Source organism: Apium graveolens, chromosome 2 (genome assembly GCF_009905375.1).
Source record: "Apium graveolens cultivar Ventura chromosome 2, ASM990537v1, whole genome shotgun sequence".
Taxonomy (NCBI): Eukaryota; Viridiplantae; Streptophyta; class Magnoliopsida; order Apiales; family Apiaceae; genus Apium; species Apium graveolens.
Window position 1 is genome coordinate 32,016,293 of NC_133648.1, and position 19,279 is coordinate 32,035,571.

Genomic DNA, 19,279 nt, shown 5'->3' on the forward strand with positions numbered 1-19,279 from the left:
CAAATATTGCTGATATATTTATTTTAAATAATACTCGGAAAGCTCGCTCGAGTTGAATACAGTTGAGTTTCTATCAACTCAGCGACTAATTAATTTCACGCTTCTATGAATTTCTCAACAACTTTTCCTAAACCAACCGCACGTAATCATAAAAACCTTATATCTAAATTTGCATATATAACATCACTCATCCCTCACAAATTAATTACACTCTTCATTTCTCTCCTGAAATCAAATGGAAACCCTACTCATTACATTCAGTCTCGTAGCTGCAACTACAGCTTATTTTTTCTGGTTCTTCGCCCTCTCTCTTAAACTATCCGGTCCGAAAGTCTGGCCGATTGTTGGAAGCATCCCGGTTCTGTTCGTGAATCGGAGACGCTTCCATGATTGGGTTGCTGAGAATCTCCTTGCAGCTGGTAGTGCTGCTACTTACCAAACTACTACCATTGCAATACCTTATTTTGCTCGTAAACAAGGGTTTTATACTGTGACATGCAACCCTAAAAACATTGAACATATTCTTCGAACTAGGTTCGATAATTACCCTAAAGGTCCAACATGGCAAACGGCTTTTCATGATCTTTTAGGGCAAGGAATTTTTAATAGTGATGGAGAAACGTGGCTGATTCAGCGTAAAACAGCAGCGCTGGAGTTCACTACTCGTACACTTCGACAAGCTATGGCGAGGTGGGTTAGCAGAACAATCAGAACTCGGTTTTGGAAGATTTTGGAAAAAGCATCCGTAGATCGACGATCTGTGGATTTACAAGATTTGTTGTTGAGGTTGACGTTTGATAATATTTGTGGACTTACGTTTGGTAAAGATCCGGAGACTCTGTCTCCAGGTCTACCAGATAACCCGTTTGCGAGAGCATTTGATTCGGCCACAGAAGCTACACTGCAACGTTTACTATACCCGCAATTTTTATGGAGATTGAAGAAATTATTCGGAATTGGAGGCGAATTGAAATTGAAAAAATGTCTTGAAATTGTTGAAAATTACATGACGGATACAATTACTGCACGTAATGAACATCCGTCCGATGATTTATTATCTCGATTTATGAAGAAAAAAGATATGCATGGCAAATTATTTCCAAGTCATGTACTAAAACGCATGGCGCTTAACTTTGTTCTAGCAGGGCGTGACACTTCTTCGGTAGCAATGAGCTGGTTCTTTTGGCTAGTCATGAACAATCCAGACGTCGAGAGGAAGATCATCAACGAATTATCTCGTGTTTTATCACAAACACGAGGTAATGATCATAAATTATGGGTAGAGGAGCCAATAATTTTCGATGAAGCAGATAAATTAATTTATCTCAAGGCTGCACTTGCAGAAACTCTCCGATTATATCCCTCGGTGCCCCAGGATTTCAAGTACGTCGTCTCGGATGATGTTTTGCCTGACGGAACATTCGTTCCAGCCGGTTCGACGGTGACTTATTCGATTTATTCCATGGGAAGAATGAAGAGTATATGGGGTGAAGACTGCATGGAGTTTAAACCGGAAAGGTGGCTCTCACCCGAAGAAGACCGGTTCGAACCGCCTCAAGATGCGTACAAATTTGTAGCTTTTAATGCTGGACCCAGAACTTGTTTAGGAAAAGACTTGGCTTACTTACAAATGAAATCTGTAGCTTCAGCTGTGCTGCTGCGTTACCGGCTATCACCGCTTCCAGGTCACCGGGTCGAACAGAAAATGTCACTGACCCTGTTTATGAAGAATGGGTTGCGGGTCTACTTGAATCCACGGGAGCTTGCCACGTGTTCTTAGGTGGAAGGGTGTATTGGTCTCTGTCTTTAGGAGATTGGCTAAAGGATATTCTTGTCATTTCAAAAAAATTATACATTCTCGTTTCAATTTGATACATGTAGTAAGGTGGTTGGTTTTTGTCTAAAATGTTACTGCTATAAGTTTGGTCCTTATGTCAACAAAGAAACATAATCAATATACAATTTATATTTCAATATTCTCTCACTCCTTCAAACAGTATTACTATCCTGCAGCAGACAGTTTTCTCTAAACCACCATTGAATTATTTCCTTTTGCCAGTTAAAAAATGTAAATACATTTTATTCCACAGTGGCAAGTTTCATCCGATAAATAAGAGATAAAATAAGTAACTTATTCCCGGAAACTTGAAAATCATCATGGGTCAAGAGGGAGGTGAGTAAACAATAAACTAAAATATTTACCAGTACTTCCACGATATATTGGCCTATTTGAAAAGTTCGAAATGAATTGGTTTGGAATCAAAAGCAGCCTCACATAAAAAAATATTGTAGAGTCAGTAAGGCAGAAGCCGGAGAAATTCCAATGTCACTACGGTAAAATCACGGTTCCCTAACCATGTTTCAGATAAAGGAACTCATTCTTGGGTCAAACAGCAGGATACAACAATCAAAGTAACAATTGACGCTGCTATTTTTAGTGATCACAATGCTTTTGGCATTGGTACAGTGGCTAGAAATTCTACAGGAGTTTTAATAATTGCCGGATCTGCAAGTTTCAAAGAACATGTTCGAGCGGAGTATGCAAAGGCAGTTGCAATCAGAGAAGCACTCGGTTGGATAAAAGAAAGAAATTGGCCAGAGGTGATTGTTGAGTCGGACTGTTTGGTGGTGACACAGACAATCAATAGTAATGCTAAAATGATCTCTCCGTTTGGGCGAGTCATTCAAGAATGTAGAGGCATGCTGAGTGAATTAAACACAATTCGAGTGTTATTTATCCGAATATCTGCTAATAGGGCTGTCCACCTAATGGTTAGGGAGTCATATTCATTTCCGGACTGAGTTATTAGTAGGGATGATGTTCCTACTAAGTTGAATAGTATCTTGTTAGTTGACTTGAATGAGTAATAATATTGAGTTTTTGGTGTAAAAAAATTACTAGTACTTAGATTTAAAATTTTGCCCGAGATGCATATTAACTCACCCAACTACTCATCCGAAATAACTGATCTAAGAACTGGTTTCTTTTACCTATATGTATTCAATAAGTAGTAAATTAAATTAAGTTCCTGTTTGTGAAATCTTATAAGCCAGCTTATTGGCTTATAAGCCCGTAACAGCTTATTGACGAGTGTTTGTCGACCCAACTTATAAGTTGAATTTACAACTTATAAGCTGATAAGTTGAATGTAACGACGTACTTTTTCTCAACCTATTTTTGATTTTTCGTTTTTTTATCAATTTTAATTTTAGAATATAATTTTTAAAATGTTAATCTAACTTAAAATATAAGAATTAAGATAATTATATATATAAATTATTTATTTTAATTTATTTAAATAAAAACAATTCTGACTTATAAGTTAAATTATCCAAACACTTATATAACTTATAAGCATTTATCAACTTATCACTTATCACTCACTTATTCAATTTAAATTATAAGTTACTTATTTTAAAATTTTCCAAACGGGCACTAAGTTTTATAATCGAGATATACTAAAATTAGCATTTTTAATGATGACAGTTATAAGGTCTAAGAGATTGAATATTTTATTACAAAAAAAATACTGTTTTTTTCATATTACAAACTGCAAATCTCACTTTACAAGGTTCATGCAGTCTACACTGTATATGGACCCAGGTGGATCAGTTCATGTCTTGTTGCTATCAGTTCTAAGAGCACCCACAACAATGGCGCCTGTTTTAGGCTGAGCCTATTCTCTACTTCACGTAAGAAAAAAATAACCCCACTAAAGGAAGTACATACATGTATGTCTCCGATTCAGGGTCACTTTAGCACACTATTTAAAATAATTTACACAATATTTTATACTCCCATACTGATTGTACTAAATTGATTATACACTAGTTTATTAACTTGAGCATTAAACTTATTTATTCATTTTCTAAAAATAACTCGATTGTACTAGTTTAAAATTCTAAATTAAATAATAATTTTAAAACTATAATAATCAAATTAAAGTGATTAAAATTTTAAGTATGTTAATTAAATAAGATAAAAAATGAAATGAAAATGTATCATATTATTAAAAAAATGAAATAAAAATACATTAAATTTAAACGTGATAGTTTTAAAAAATTAACTATTATTATGAAACTGCGAGATATGCTCAACGAGGTCATTTTTTAACTGACGATGTGTCTGTCTATCACGCATATGCATACTGTTTTGGACATTTATTTCATACGGGATAAAAGGTTTTTCCGTTAAATTTGGTTTCGGTAAGCCATTTGTTGTATCATCATAGGTTAAAGTGGACCAAATTGAGTGGCATGTGCATGCTCTCATGATTTTCCCAAGATCTGCTATGTTCCACAAGCGTGCCGGACCATCTACAGTTGCGAAACGGGACTGTAACACACCAAATGCTTGTTCAACGTCTTTTATTTGGCTTTATTGATATTTTGCAAATAATTTTTTTTTCACTTTGTGGACGAGGTATTTTTTTAACGAATATTGTTAACCATTCAGGATATATTCCATTTGTTAAGTAATATCCCATATTATAATTATTTCCATTGGCAGTAAAATTTACCTCCGGAGCACGACCTTATAGCACATCATCAAATACCGGTGACCGATCTAAAATATTTATGTAATTATTTGATCCAACAACTCCAAAAAATACTTGTCATATCCATAAATTAGATGAAGCAACTGCTTCATGTATAATTGTAGAAACTCCTTTGTGACCACTCATGAATATTCCCTTCCATACTTTTGGACAATTTTTCATTGCCAGTGCATGCAATCAATATTTCCCATCATACCAGGAAAGTCACGAGTTTCACCCATCTGTAATAGATGTTGCACATCATTCGAGTTCGTCTTTCGTAAGTATTCACTCTCAAATATCGTATATACAGTGAATATGAATTTTTTCAAGAATTTAAACACAACACTCTCTCAAATACGAACACAGTCATCAACAACATCAGCAGAAACACTGTAAGCTAACATACGCATCGTTGCAGTGCATTTTTGTAAAGGTGATAAACCTTTTCTTCCCACTGCATCAATCCTTTGTTGAAAGTATGGATCAGAATTTGAAACGAAATCCACAAACAGTTCAAATTCATCAGATGTTGGCGTATCGTTATTTCCTTATGATGAGTAAGCTCAAGAACTACTTAATTTAGTTCTTTTAGAACTTGCACTAGTTGGAGGAGGTCTCCATTTAGGATGTCTACGAATCTCACGTCAATGAAGCTCAAAATTTGAATTCTTCTTAAAATTAGTTAAATGATAATCGCGAGATTTCTCAATTAGATTGTCCAAGTTTGTACCGCTCCCGGCTGTTCGTTGAGCCTCTTCATATATCGCTCCAAATTTCTGAGCACCTTCATTTATTCGTTGCCACCTTTTTTTAATTGTCATAACTCTCTCTTAATGACACCGTGAGATTCTTCTCCGCAATATTGTTCAATTTGATTCCAAAATGCTTCGGCCTTTTGATTAGTACCAATTAGTGCATCGGTTGACACATTCAACCACGTACTTATTAGGAGTTTATCTTCAACCCACTTCCACTGATCGATATTTTCTCGTACATCTTCGTTTTCTTCACAATCATCATTTAGATCAATAATATTTTCGTGGACAAAGACCGACACTTGTGTTTCGGGAGAATTTTAAATATTATTTGGTATTTGTTGAGTTTCAAATTGTGAATTTGGAATTGGAGGAAATAGATAGTGATAGGGCGAATTTTGAGGATACGAAAATGGAAATTGAGAATTCTGAGAAGGTGAAAATTGGTATGGAGAATTCAAATTTTGAGAATTAAAGTTTAAATTTTGTGAATTTGGAAAATAGGGATTTGGATATGGATATGGAAATTAATGTTTTATATTTTGAGAATTTGAATTTTGGATTGAAGATGGGGAATTAGGTGGGTTCATTTTTTGCTAAGATTTTTTTGAAGTAAGAAGTGTAAATAATAAGGGTTTAGAAATTGGTATATATAGAAATAAAAATGTTACTGCTTATATAATCGTTACGATTTTAAAGTAAATATTGTAACTATTGGTACTGTCAATATCTACTCACAGTCTCACCTAATCACATGCATGTATAGTTTTGGCAACAAAGTATTATTAAAAAATTAATTTGTGGGAAAGTAACCCCGACCCGGGACAGTGGCTCTAGACACTTTCAACTGTCCACTCCAATGCTTTCTTTTCACTTGTCCAGCCATTTGGACAATTTGTGTGTCCTCATGCACGACTCGACCCCGCGCCACGGGTGCTCTATTAAGCATTCTGCTCCAAGCCTCCAATAGATAATTAAGAATATTATATATTTAGTATGACTTCAATGCATCAATCATTAAACCTATAATAGAAAGAGGAAAATTTTATGCTGATCAAAGTAAACACATCCAGTGATGGAGAAACATTCAAACTTCGCTGAATTATATAATTAGCGTAGACCGTGATACTGAAAGATCGATGTGAAGTTATTCTAAACATTATCATAATATGGCTTTACATGACGCAACATATTAAAGAGTAGCAACTTATACAAAATATGGCTTACATGGTGCAGCACATTCAAGAACAGGCTTACCAAGTTGGATTTTGTTCCATATTTTACAACTTCAAATATTTTCGTTTAAACAAATGTGAGGCCATGATCATGGATTTTGTCTACCATAATATTACTACCCCCAAACTGGACACTGGAGTGCTCGCGATAACATGATCTTTCAAAGCATTTCTGAAGATGAAATGAAAGATCATACATACTGCAATCATAGAACCAAAGGTTTGCATCAATGAAAACTCACAATTCATCTTCATTATCCATGGCTAAGCCATCCAGTATCATATATAGGATTATGAGGATTTCATGGATGTTTAACTCTTCTTGGTAGGGGTGAGCAAAACCGAACCGAAACCGAAAAACCGAACCGAACCGTAAAATTTCGGTTCGGTTTGGTTTGACTTTTTTAAAAAAATTCGGTTATTTCGATTTTTCGGTTTAAACCGAAATAAAATTGGTTCGGTTCGGTTTTTCAAAATATTAATTCGGTTTAACCGAATTAACCGAATTATACACACATATATTTTTAATTACATTTTATATATAATATAACATGAACTTGGCAGTAATCGGAGAGTACAGTGGTTATAAACGTAACTTTTGTAGTATATTTGTGTAAAATGACGACAAGAGTCTCAAAGGCATGTTATAATTATATATAAACTTAAATTAAATTGAGTGGTTGTGAAATTTTTTATATTTTAATTTGTAGTTTTCTAGTGACAGTGTTTAACTTTAATTATAATTTACATATTTAACTTCTCAAATTATTTTTCTCCTTTTTATTAAATTGTGTTAATGGTCATTAATATATTTTATTTTTTAATTTTAGTGTTTGTAGAAATAAAATATTTTTAAATATTTCGGTTTTTTATAACTGAACCGAATAAACCGAAATAATTCGGTTCAGTTTTCGGTTCGGTTTATAAGTAAGTTCGGTTCTGTTATAAAAAAATCAGCTATTCGGTTTTCGGTTAATTCGGTTCGGTTCAGTTTCTGACCGAACCGACCGAATGCTCAGCCCTACTTCTTGGCTTCATAATACATCCATGACATACATAATAATAACATTCCTATAACCATTACTCACACGCCAACTTTTATTTTCCACATGCTTTATAATATCAAAATTTATCATAATTATAAACCTGTTCAAGTTTGTGGCAGTGAGCTTTATGTTTGGCCAATATGGGTAACGTTGCACATCCAATGTGAAGATATATCTACCAAAAAGGAAAATGAACCAAAGTTTCAATACAACTGAAGAATATACAATTATATGGAACTTGACAAGCGTTACAATAAAACAAATGGTACGGTGCACTCAACTTATTTGCCAAAAGCATTTTATGTGACCAAAGAGGGTGACTGTATAATCTCTTTCGTGGCAATTCCGCACAGACTTTTTCAATACTCAGAAAAAGTATTGTGATTGTTGGGCTCTTACGACTGTTAATATGGTTAATAATGATCTTGGCCTTAAATCCACAAAAAAGGCAATCATCATGGATGAATTACCATGTGTTGACGGAGAAATCTGGTAACAACAAAGTTCGAGGTTTCTCGCCGGAATTAAGATCTATGACAGTGGTTCTTCTCCGAAAAATCAAGCGGTGTGTGGTGGTTGTATGTTAATTGGTGGCTGAGATTGATTAGGGCAAGTGGTGGCTCCTTTTCAGCTCTCAACTTCCTACCCCTCTCAATGTGCCTACATACCCTTTATATAGGTATCAAGTCTGACATAGTTCTTAGGGAACAAGAAATCTAATAGGCTTAGACTTCTTATTCCTAGGCCTGGTAGAAGCCCATCCAGAATCCATCTTCCGCTAGCTTTAGGAATGTCCAACTATGAGGCCCAACCGCGAAGGCCCAAGGCTCGTCCGTAATCGTAGGACTTCACGGATAATGCATCTCCCTACGCAAGGATAACGATCCGCTACATCTATCTCCCTTGATTTACGGACGCAGGTATAGCCACGGTTCACCCCAAATGTCGGACGCGTCCCTATCCCCCGAATAAGAATAACCCACCAGATAATAGGACAGGTGATCCCAAGCTCTAGGGTGCAAAGTGCAGGATGACTCCCAAGTTCTCCAACAAGGACACCCGTTGAATACAAGAACAGAGCTCCCAAAGCACACACCAAAGGTAACCCCACATCCCCAATGAGGACACCCGTTGAATACAGGAGGAGGCCTTCAATCATCAGGCATACCCCTGGTGGCCTTCAAGCTTTTCACGGACATCCCCATCATTGACCAACTCAAGGAGGGAATTCTTCAAAAAATACCTACAACAAACACATTAGTAAAAATTCAATCTTCATTCATCTTTCCATCAAAGGACACGTCATCTGTCTTGGGTGCGTCTTGTCCTTCATGCAACTGATATTGACCTCTAGCATTCACTTCCCATAAGGACGCGTCCTAAACCTCTGAACGCGCGTACCAACCTTTATTGCTAAAGGACCACAAATGCTAGATACTTTCACCATGGTGGACGCGTCCCATATACCTGGGCGCGCTCTGCCCTGGATATGTGCTCCCAAACCTTCTCATTATAAGACCATCCTTCGTAAAACACCCCCACAAAGGTGGGCGCGTCCTTGGAGCCTAGGCGCGTCCTCTCCTTTTGCAATGCAACACCGATTTTGACCGTAATTAGCCCGCGTTTGACCCGAGTTGTTCGTAATACCAAAATTTTGGTATAACAACTACCCCCTAAATTCCATTTGCAGTTAAAAATAAAATTGGAATTTCTATTTAAAACCACAAGCAAAATTTTGGATTGCTCCTCTGTTAAACATCGGGATGCGTCCGGCTCCCTAGATGCGTCAAACCTTTAGACTCTCAATATCGACCGTTGCGTGACAGCTGGTATACACGTCAACACTCATTCTCTCTATAAATACCCCAAAACATGACCCCCGTCACCATTTTATTTTCTCTCAACAACCGCCATCGCCGCCATTCAAGCAGGAGCTTAAAGTTCCAGGGTACATGAATCTGTTTTTATTTCTTCATTCCATCAAGTAAATCGATCATAATAAGTAAAAGACTATTGGCGTTCTTCCTTTTTACCCTTATGTTCTTTGACTATTTCTTCATTACAGTAGTGCATATATATGTATGTATAGATTAAATCAACATACTTTGCTTCTTTTGATTTCTAATTGAATGTTTCTAGGGTTTTAGAGAATTTTTCCCAAAATTGACCACAGTCGATTTAAATTCGGCTATATTCCCACTATTGTGGACGCGTCTACCACCTAGGGCGCGTCCTGCATATATTTTTGTTCAGTTAGTCCAGCCAAAAGTTGAATAGACGCGTCGTTAACCTAAAATATGTCATCTTACTATGTTTCTTGCGATAGATTTGTAGGACGCGTCTCCACAACGTCCCATCTCCTCCCTTATTTTCTTTTACATATTTTCATTATCTTCTTCTTTAAACATGGACGCATCCTCAAGATCTTCTTCCTTCTTTTTTCAGCCGGAGGACGCGTCTTCTTTGTCACCTTTCCATCCATTTAAGACTCTTAACAAGCGCATAGGGATCTACTCTCCCCCTCCACTTTCTTTCGCTCCTGAGTCACATGAACACCATAGGACAGAATCATTCTTGGAAGCAGAGTCCCGTGCTTTCGAATCTTTGAAGTCCAAAACCTCAATTATGGCAAACTCAAGCTCTAAATTAATGGATAACGTTCCTCTGAGCACAAGATTGGGACGGAAACGTAAAAGGAACTCCCAAGCCGCCCGTAGTCAAGCAATTGAAGATTGGACGGATGATGTGGTCATCCCTTCTTCTACCAAGTCACAAAAACATGAAGTTACTCCGGACGATGACGCGTTTACTTCAGCTCAGGAGGCATCTCCTGCTAAGGATGCATCTCCCTTTCAGGACGCGTCTCCCTTATAGGACGCGTCTTCTCCTCATAATGAAGGTGAATTTGAAGAAAGGGCTCATGAACCTGACAAATATCCTATCTCTCATCAACAATCCGCCTCCCCATTGAAACATTGGGAGCCAAGCGATGTAGAGCTTGATTTTGACTGGAAAGAACTAAAGGACCTTCCTGAGACAGAAAAGAATGTTTGAAGGAAGAAAGAGCATTAATTGGCCTGTGTTGGGATGAAATCCACTACAACAGACCTAGAGATTGGGTGGACCATAAAGTATTATGACATGGAGGGAATCTGGGCGCGTCCTCTCAGGATGATGAGGCCCCATATCTTTAATGTGAAAAATTTGAGGATCCCTAGGATAGTCCTAACTCCAAAACTCATTTCTTTAGGTGTGGGCGCGCCCTTGTACCCATACATTAAAATTTTTTGAAATGGTATGAGTTTGCTCCAGTTCAATTATCTCCAAACTCGTACAAACTAGCATGGGCTTTGTACATCATGTACAACAATCTTGGGTTGGGTGCGCCCTCCATGAAGGAGTTCAGCTTTTTCTTCAGCATCAGGAAGTCCATCCCTGGCTACCACTTCTTTGTTGTTAACAAGTGGTTAAACAATAAGGGTTTCAATGAAGGCAAGGTGAGTCACGAGAGGTATTGGAAGGAACCTTTCATCTACATCTATGATGTCAAGAGAGCCTGGGTTCGCTTCAACTTAGAACCAAGTAAGTGATTTCCCTATAATGCGTCCTCTTAACTTGGACGCGTCCTCCTTTTTACAAAATCTTCATCTCCTCTTCCCTTAACAAGTTATTATTTTTCTTCTTTAGACAAAAGGGTCCAAAAGAAATTAACAGGAAAAAGAAAGAAGAGAGCAGAGAAGGTACTCAAGTACGCTGAGGAACATTTCAACCTCAAGGACATGATCACAAAGGCCAACCTTAAGAAGATTGGGGCTTTGTCCGAAAGGGTTGGCTCTCTTTGTAAATGTCGAGATTTTTACAATGGAAAGCCCGTCCCTACGGCCTCTGAAAATGCTAGAGGGCTTAATGCCACAGAGTTGGTTCAACTGGACATCAGTAGACAAGTAGACCTAGAACAAGGTATGAACAATCAGACATAGGACGCGTCATAAGTTTATGACGCGTCATGCGTGTGCTCACCCTTCTTTTTACATGCATAAATTTTATCTAGCGTGATACATGTACTTGTATTTCTAACCCATATGATCACTTTTGACGCGTTATACCTAGGACGCGTTCTTGTATAATATGCGTGACTACAAGATGGTTATGTTGTGGCAAGTCTGTCACTTATATTTTCCTCACCAAAAGTGCACCTTCTAGCATTCACAATGAACACTTGGTTGAAGTCTCATACACATCTTCATAATCCATGCAACTGTAATGGATGTGTCATCCCATCCGGACGCGTTATCATTATAATTTGGGTAAATTTTTGAGGTGCGCATAAAATTGGTATATCCTTGTCTTTATTTTTAAACAACTCATATTATGCAGGTATATCATTTTTCATATTACCGTACGTCTTTAATCTTCAAGACGCGTCTATATTTATGGACATGTCCAGTACTGATATTTTACATGTCTTTTTTCAGATATGACTTCTCTTCCAAAAGGGTTTGCCATAGGGGCCTCCAAGAAACTGAGAGCCAGGAAGCAGGCTCCTGCGAAGTCTGATCCAAAAGCTAAAGATCCCTCAACGGCGGTGGTTCCTTCTCCTCCTCCCCAGATCATTGACACCACTGTGGTTAACATCTCAGATAAAGAGGACGCGCCCTCAAAGCGCCAGAAGACAGTGCCTGATGACCAATCTTTTGTCCCGAGATATCTGGGTGCGTCCTCATATGGCACTTTCACAGAGGAAGAAGTTCGAGGCTGGACCTTTAGGACAGAGGAGCAGACTGAGCAAGCCATGGTGAGGGCTGCAGCTGAACTCCATTTGCATGCAAGGCAAAGTGCCAACATGGCTGCCAGACTTAGAGCGCATCTTGCTGTCACAGACACTGCAAAAAGTGAAGCTGAAGATAAGATCAAATCTCTGCAAAAAAGCATCACACTGCTCACCAAGAAAAGGATGCTGAAATCCTTCAGTTGAAACATGACAAGGCACGTCTTAAGGGTGAGAAGGCCCAACTTGAAGGAAATGTCACCTCTTGGGAGAAGGCTATGGAGAGCGTAGTCATTCTAAATTCCACCATACAGCTGGAGCTTGACACTCTGAATGATGACAGAATGCACGGCTGGAAAGAAGAGAAGAAATTAGTGTATCAAAATGGGTTTACAACTGGTTTTTAAGAGTGGTGTTCTGGGTTCATAGCAAATGACCCAGAATACACCTTCTCCAAGTTTGATGAAGATACCCAGAAATGGGTAAATGATTTCAGAATCAGGGCAACAGACTCTATCAAGAACAAAAAGGATCATCCTAGGCCTGGAAGAGGATGACGTGTCCCCTGCGCCTTCTCCACTTCAAACTCAGCCTCCACCTTCTTCCCCAAAAAACCAGGACAAGAATCAGGATGCGCCCCCTGCCTAGGACGTGTCTTATGTCCATTGATGAACTTTTATCATAACTATCTCAAGGGTGCAGGCCCTTTTAAGCCTTGCAAGTTATAAACTTATGACTATTTTTGAATGTTGCTAGTACCTTGAATTATTTTGATGCATGTTGTGCTTTCCTGATCATTCCATTTTCAGACATATGGGGCGCATCTTAAGCTCAGGACGCGCTTTATTTTGCTTAGTTCCTCGGCTTTTTAAATTTCCTGGGTGATATATCTTTTTCCCTTAGTATGATAACATGCTGTTATACACTTTTTTATTTATGCAATGCACAATATATGGGCGCGTCCTAGTGCTTTGACGCGCCAACCTTTCACTTTCTGAAGGTAAGAACTTTGACATATCAGTTTGGACGCGTCCTGAATAAGGACGTGCCCTCGTTTTTAGTTATGGAATACTAAACTTAAAGGAGCATCAACCAAGATTATGCACAGGTTAGGCGCGTCCTTAGACCCAAGACGCGTCTTAGTTTCAGTTTCACCTGAGTCTTCTTTAGTTTCTCCTTTACAAATCGTGCTTTTGCAACTGTAAATAAAGGACTACTTCTTAGGGCGCGTCTTGTGTTGAGGACGCGTCATATAACCAAGCAAACTTACAAGCAAACAACCATTTGGAAATGTTTCAAAGTTTTTATTAATAATGCGCTCTAGTGTTAAAAGGGCACCAGTCCCATGGCTACTATGCTCTATGGGTAATTTATTCGAAAAATGGTCCTTCAACTAGTTCTAAGGTAAGTAGTACATGCACTACCCCCTAGGCTAGGAGGATTTTTATTGCTTCTAGCCTATAATTTGGGCATAACCCTAAGTATATAATGTAAACATGATATGTAAGGGGCCAAAGCCGCGCCTTACTGATAATACTTTCGAATATGCTCCGCGTTCCATGCTCGTGGAACCAGCTTTCCTTCCAAATCTTCAAGGTGATAAATACCCTTCCACAAAATTGCTTTTATCTTGTATGGTCCTTCCCAATTAGCTCCAAATACTCCGTGCTGGGGATTCTTTGTGTTTGGCATCACCTTCCTGAGCACTAGATCTCCTACCTTCAGCAGCTGTCCCTTTACCTTCTTATTATAATACCTTGCAGCACGGTGTTGATATGCCGCAAGCCTCAGCTGGGAATTTTCCCTTGCTTCTTCCAAGAGATCCAAATGAAGTCTCTGGTTAATTTCTGCATCTTCCTCCGTGTAACGATCTCTACGAAGCGACCCTGAGCCAACTTCCACAAGGACCATAGCTTCATACCCATAAGTCAACATGAACGAAGTTTCTCCCGTAGTAGATCTTGGAGTAGTGTTGTAGGACCATATTACTTTTGGGAATTCTTCAGGCCAATTCCCTTTGCGCTCTTCCAGTTTTGTCTTAAGGGTATGCTTTATTATTTTATTCACGGCCTCCGTTTTCCCATTGCTTTGAGGATGATAGACCGCTGGAAACTTCTTCTTAATTTTCAGATCCTCACATAACTGTCGCTACTCCTTGCTATTGAACTGCTTTCCGTTGTCAGAGACAAGTTTGTAAGGAATACCAAACCTGCACACGATAGAGTTGAAGACAAAGTCTTTATTTTTCTTCGCGGTGATAGTTCCTAACGACATAGCTTCTGCCCATTTAGTAAAGTAATCAACCGCAACCACTGCATATTTGACATCTCCTTTGCCTTTAGGTAATTTTCCAATAAGATCAATCCCTTAAATGGCAAATGGCCATGGGCTCACCATATGCGTCAAGAGCGTCGCTGTCATAGACGAGTAATTCATAAAGCGTTGGCAGTGATCGCATGCTCTAACGAAATTCGCAACATCCTTCTTCATTGTGGGCCAATAGTATCCTTGGCATAAAACTTTCATCGCCAACGAGTTACCCCCAGAGTGATTGTAAGAACCCAAATTTTTGACGTCAGTAAAAGACCTTTTTGAATAGTAATATAACAACTCAAATTTTTGAGACCTTGTAAAACGCCTAATGAATGGTTACCCTGACAGAAGGGAAATTTTTTTTAGCCCACACTATGTTGTGCATGAGAAAATGAGATTCGAAGTTGATATTATAATTATACGTACCAAATGAGTGTATGTAAACGCTATTAGTTTTCGAAGAAAATGAACTTTGAAAAACGACCATATTTACGAATCATCGAGGATTACGGGAATCATAATATACTTATGAATTTAAAACCGTACGGATTTATATCCAAGTATGATAATTCAAAACATAAGGAATAAATACGAAAGTAATTACGTCACGAACCATTTACGAGAAAGTATTTTGAAAATGTTTAAGAAACCGAGCGAATGCGCAAACGATTAAATAAACGTAACACACTAACTAACCATGGTAAGAAAGTAACCATGGTTACTTTATCAAATAGTGAGCTAGAGATAGGATGATCAACCAAGGCTAAGCAAATAGTGAGCTAAAGGGCTAAGTTAAGTAGATTAGCTTACAAACTACAAGGCTAGCTAGTTTTCTTGTCCATGGATTTGGCAACAAGAATAAACCTAGGATCCTAAACTAGAAGATATCAATCAATATAAGATATCACAAGCTATCACAACCTCATTTCCAAGAAGCAACCAACATACTTTCCTAGAAGCAACCAAGGAAGTAAGCATAAAAACACTTCTTCTCTCCCAAAACCATTCCATTCGGCCATTCATCTCCAAGCCAAGAAATCAAATTCAATTCTTCAAGTTCTAGCCATGGATAAATCCTACCATTAATTCTCAAGCTTCCTAACAACCAAACTAAGGTAAGATAATTCTTTGATCTCTTTTTATCAAGGTTTGATGGGTGTAATAAAATCAAGAAAGTTGAGAATGAATAGTATGAATAGTAACTCTTCTTTGGTTTCTTGATTTCAATGGTGGTTTTAGGTTCCAAAAACCATACCAAGCACTCCAAGACTCCACCATCCTGAAGAACACATCTCAAGCTTTCTAGAAAGGTAAAAATCTTTGACCCAAACTTATTTAAGATTTAAGTTCAAGATCCTTTTAGTATGTAGTTGTAAACCTAGTTTTGGTAGTGATATTGTTGAAATCTTGATGTTTATCTAAGTAGATTTAAGGTTGATTGTTGTTGCCTCAAGAACATGATGTTATTGAGAGGAGTTAGTGTGTTGATGATGATATGTTGATTTTTGGTGGTAGTATAAAGATTTAAGGCGTAAACGAAACTCTGATCGTAAACGTAATCTCGTTAAAATGAACAAAACGTAACTTTAAGTTTCTGCAGAAAGTCCCGAGGAATTAAACTGTAGTTTCTTGAAAACTAACCCTTAATTATGATAGACAATGTTATAAGTATCGTTAAGGTGCTTAAATCGCTTGATTCCGATTTACGGAACAAAAGTTATGGCCGTTTTACTAAAAGTGGTTCACGCGACAAAAAACTGCTACGAATTACGAACTTTGAAAATATAAAGGATCGACTTAAAAATGTTCATAAATCATAAAATATTTACAGAGAGTAAGAAATAGAGTTTCTTAGCTGCCATAAAATTTCAAGTAAGAATGTTGATTTTTCAATTTTATAAAAATATCGGAGCCGAGGTCGCGCGCAGTACGAATGTCAAAACAACCCCCGTTAGGAAACTGTCACTTCGGGATTTTCACCCCTGTTACCAGAAAACTATTTTCAAATGTTGTGTTTTAAATTTTGTCTAGATCGCACACGCGAAAACGTTACGTCAATTGAGTTAACGGTTTGAGAGATATCAACGTTTTAGTGAAAGCGGTTTGAATAGTAAAACTCCGTAGTTGACCGAACTTTTGAAATGCTTTTCACCTAATTAAATTCATTTTATCAAAGTGAAACTTTTAGGATAAATATTAAAATCACTCAAGAAGCTCCACGAGGTGGTTTCGTATTAAAATATTAATTTTAAGATTTATTAAAAATGATAGAGTGCAAGCCACGTAATAGTAATATTCGATGAAGTCAATTCTAGAAGACCACTTTGACCGTCCATATCGACCAAGGAGTGATACTTATTTCGAGTCGGTCAAATAATGAAAGTTATGAAGTATTGAACTTATTAGAAATAGAAGTTGGTGATGAGAGTAGGAATACTTATTAAGATTATAATGTTTGTTGATTAGAAAACCCGGAATGAGAGGAAGTCGGGGAAACGTGTCTTGGACTCCAGGCAAGTTTTCAAACCCTACCTTTTAAGAACTGTTGTGTTGTGAATATTTTACAAAACTGTGATATATGCATGAGATTGCTTTAAACTGTTTTACGAAGTTTGAGATGTATTACATTACTCAATTGTTGATAATTTCTAGTATATGTTCATAACCGAATTCGAAATGTTACGTTTAGACCGAGAATCGGTCGGTGTAAGCTTATGAAAACCCGGAAGTATTCCGAAGGTGCTTTTATTAAGAATATTAACGCTACAGTAGAGCGTGATGTATAAGTCGTAAGATTGAGTGTCGATCAGTTTTGTTTTATAAAATATAAACCCGAGAATCATCCCGGAGATGTTTTGGACGATTAAAAATCCGTAATTATTTTATTCCAAGGGAATCAACGTCCACTTACGAAATATTAAACACCTCGAACTTTTATTAAAATGATTTCCAAAGATCGTATTCCCTCAACTATACTTTATCGTTTGGACAAGAAATATTTACTTACTATTCAATTATTAGGGAGAAGTATTCTCCAGTAAATATTTACTTCAATCTTGATTAAATATTAAAGTTTATTAATTTATTAAACATAAATTAGTTGGGGAATACTATTTTATTATTTTAAAGGTAAACTCCTTCGAGGTTTAATTATTTATCGATTATCATTTAATTATTTATTATTCATTAAAGGGTTTATTTATGATTTAAAAATCATAGATCCTGATTTAAAATACTTTCTGATTTTCAGAAAAGTCATTCGGATAATTTCAGAACGTCGGAGAATATTATATCGACTTATTTTAAATATTTTGAATATAGTTTCAAAAGAAACTCCCCCTTATCTAATTATCTATTGACAACGGTCAACTCACATCCTTAGTACTTCCTCCGAAAACTTTTGGAAGTACATATATATAAGTAAAGATATGCCTATCAACAAGCAAAACGCTTGGGGGAACTTCGATGTGGTTCGAGTTCTCGAGATATGATAGGATTTCCTAAAGGACAAGGGAGGGGTAGGATCCAAGTACTTCGTGTATTGGATAGACTACTGGTACCGTAGGAAACGGTACAATATGTACCTAAGGACCTGCGAAGTGTGTGTATACCCGAAATGAGGGCACATAGTTCGTATGCGGCAAAGGTGATAACCGGGATACGAAGGTGTCGTCCTTCTACTAGTAGAAAATGTTACTTTTATCGTAGTACGACTGATCATCATATACGGTGGCTCCAACGAGTGTCCTATTCTTCCAATTGGAATTGTGATGCAATACCGTAACCCAAGCCTAGGTGCTGGGTTTACCATTAAGGTATTCGCTGGATAATAAAATCCACTAAAGAATTGTTTTCATGAGAAGGTGGGGGTCACCAAGGAAAACTATTTTTGAATAAAACGTAATTATCATATATGATATTTTACGAGAGTTTATTATACAGTCATTTTCATACTGTATATTATTATGCTGGGCATTATAGCTCACTCTTACTTTCTTTTAAATGACACAATACAACAGATAACTAGTATGCCGGTATGGGACTTAGTCGCTCGCAGTCATGGGGAGAATCCCTGGAAGCTTTGTCTCAGGTGTGCCAGAGTATCAGATAGGTATAAGATATCAGTCATAATTATTGTAACTTCATGTAGAGGTTATGAATAATTGTTTGAGATCCTGTAAAGTATATTTGAGTTTTAATAACAGATGATACTTGTTGTACGTCATTTCTAAGGCTATAACTTGTGAGTGTGTGAGATTGGGGGTCTGTGATATGGAATTATTGGGTTATTGAGTTAATACAGGTTACACATGATTGAAGGATTGCGTGACGACCCAGATTCCTGACCCCGGATTTGGGGGAGTTACAGTGATTACCACAAATTCCTTCATGTACCTCCCTTAAGATGTAATTTCCTTATTCTTCATCGATCACCTGAGCAATGGTTGATTGAAGCCTCTTTTGTACAAAACTTCATCGTACACCACATACCTCGCAGCCTGGTAGCGGAGTCGCCGAGCCTTAAACTTATCCTCAGGAAGTGTCCCTTTATGAATATAGGCAAGAACGGGCATCATCCATGTTTCCTTGGGAGCCTCATCTACTTGCATCACCTCTACCT

At 37.5% G+C, this 19,279-nt stretch overlaps 3 protein-coding genes across 3 annotated transcripts; 2 read left to right on the forward strand and 1 right to left on the reverse strand.

Moving 5' to 3' along the window:
- Positions 1-203: 203 nt before the first annotated feature.
- On the forward strand, positions 204-1,976 carry LOC141707245 (cytochrome P450 86A1). The gene has a single exon (XM_074510292.1). The coding sequence runs from the start codon at positions 236-238 to the stop codon at positions 1,778-1,780; it is 1,545 nt and encodes a 514-aa protein (XP_074366393.1). The 5' UTR covers positions 204-235; the 3' UTR covers positions 1,781-1,976.
- A 181-nt stretch (positions 1,977-2,157) lies between these two features.
- On the forward strand, positions 2,158-2,802 carry LOC141687487 (uncharacterized). Its single transcript, XM_074492783.1, has 2 exons — positions 2,158-2,173; positions 2,366-2,802. Exons 1-2 carry the CDS (start codon positions 2,158-2,160, stop codon positions 2,800-2,802), a joined length of 453 nt encoding a protein of 150 aa, XP_074348884.1.
- Positions 2,803-13,869: 11,067 nt separating this feature from the next.
- Positions 13,870-14,256, reverse strand: LOC141687495 (uncharacterized). Its single transcript, XM_074492795.1, has one exon. It carries the CDS (start codon positions 14,254-14,256, stop codon positions 13,870-13,872), a length of 387 nt encoding a protein of 128 aa, XP_074348896.1.
- Positions 14,257-19,279: the final 5,023 nt, after the last annotated feature.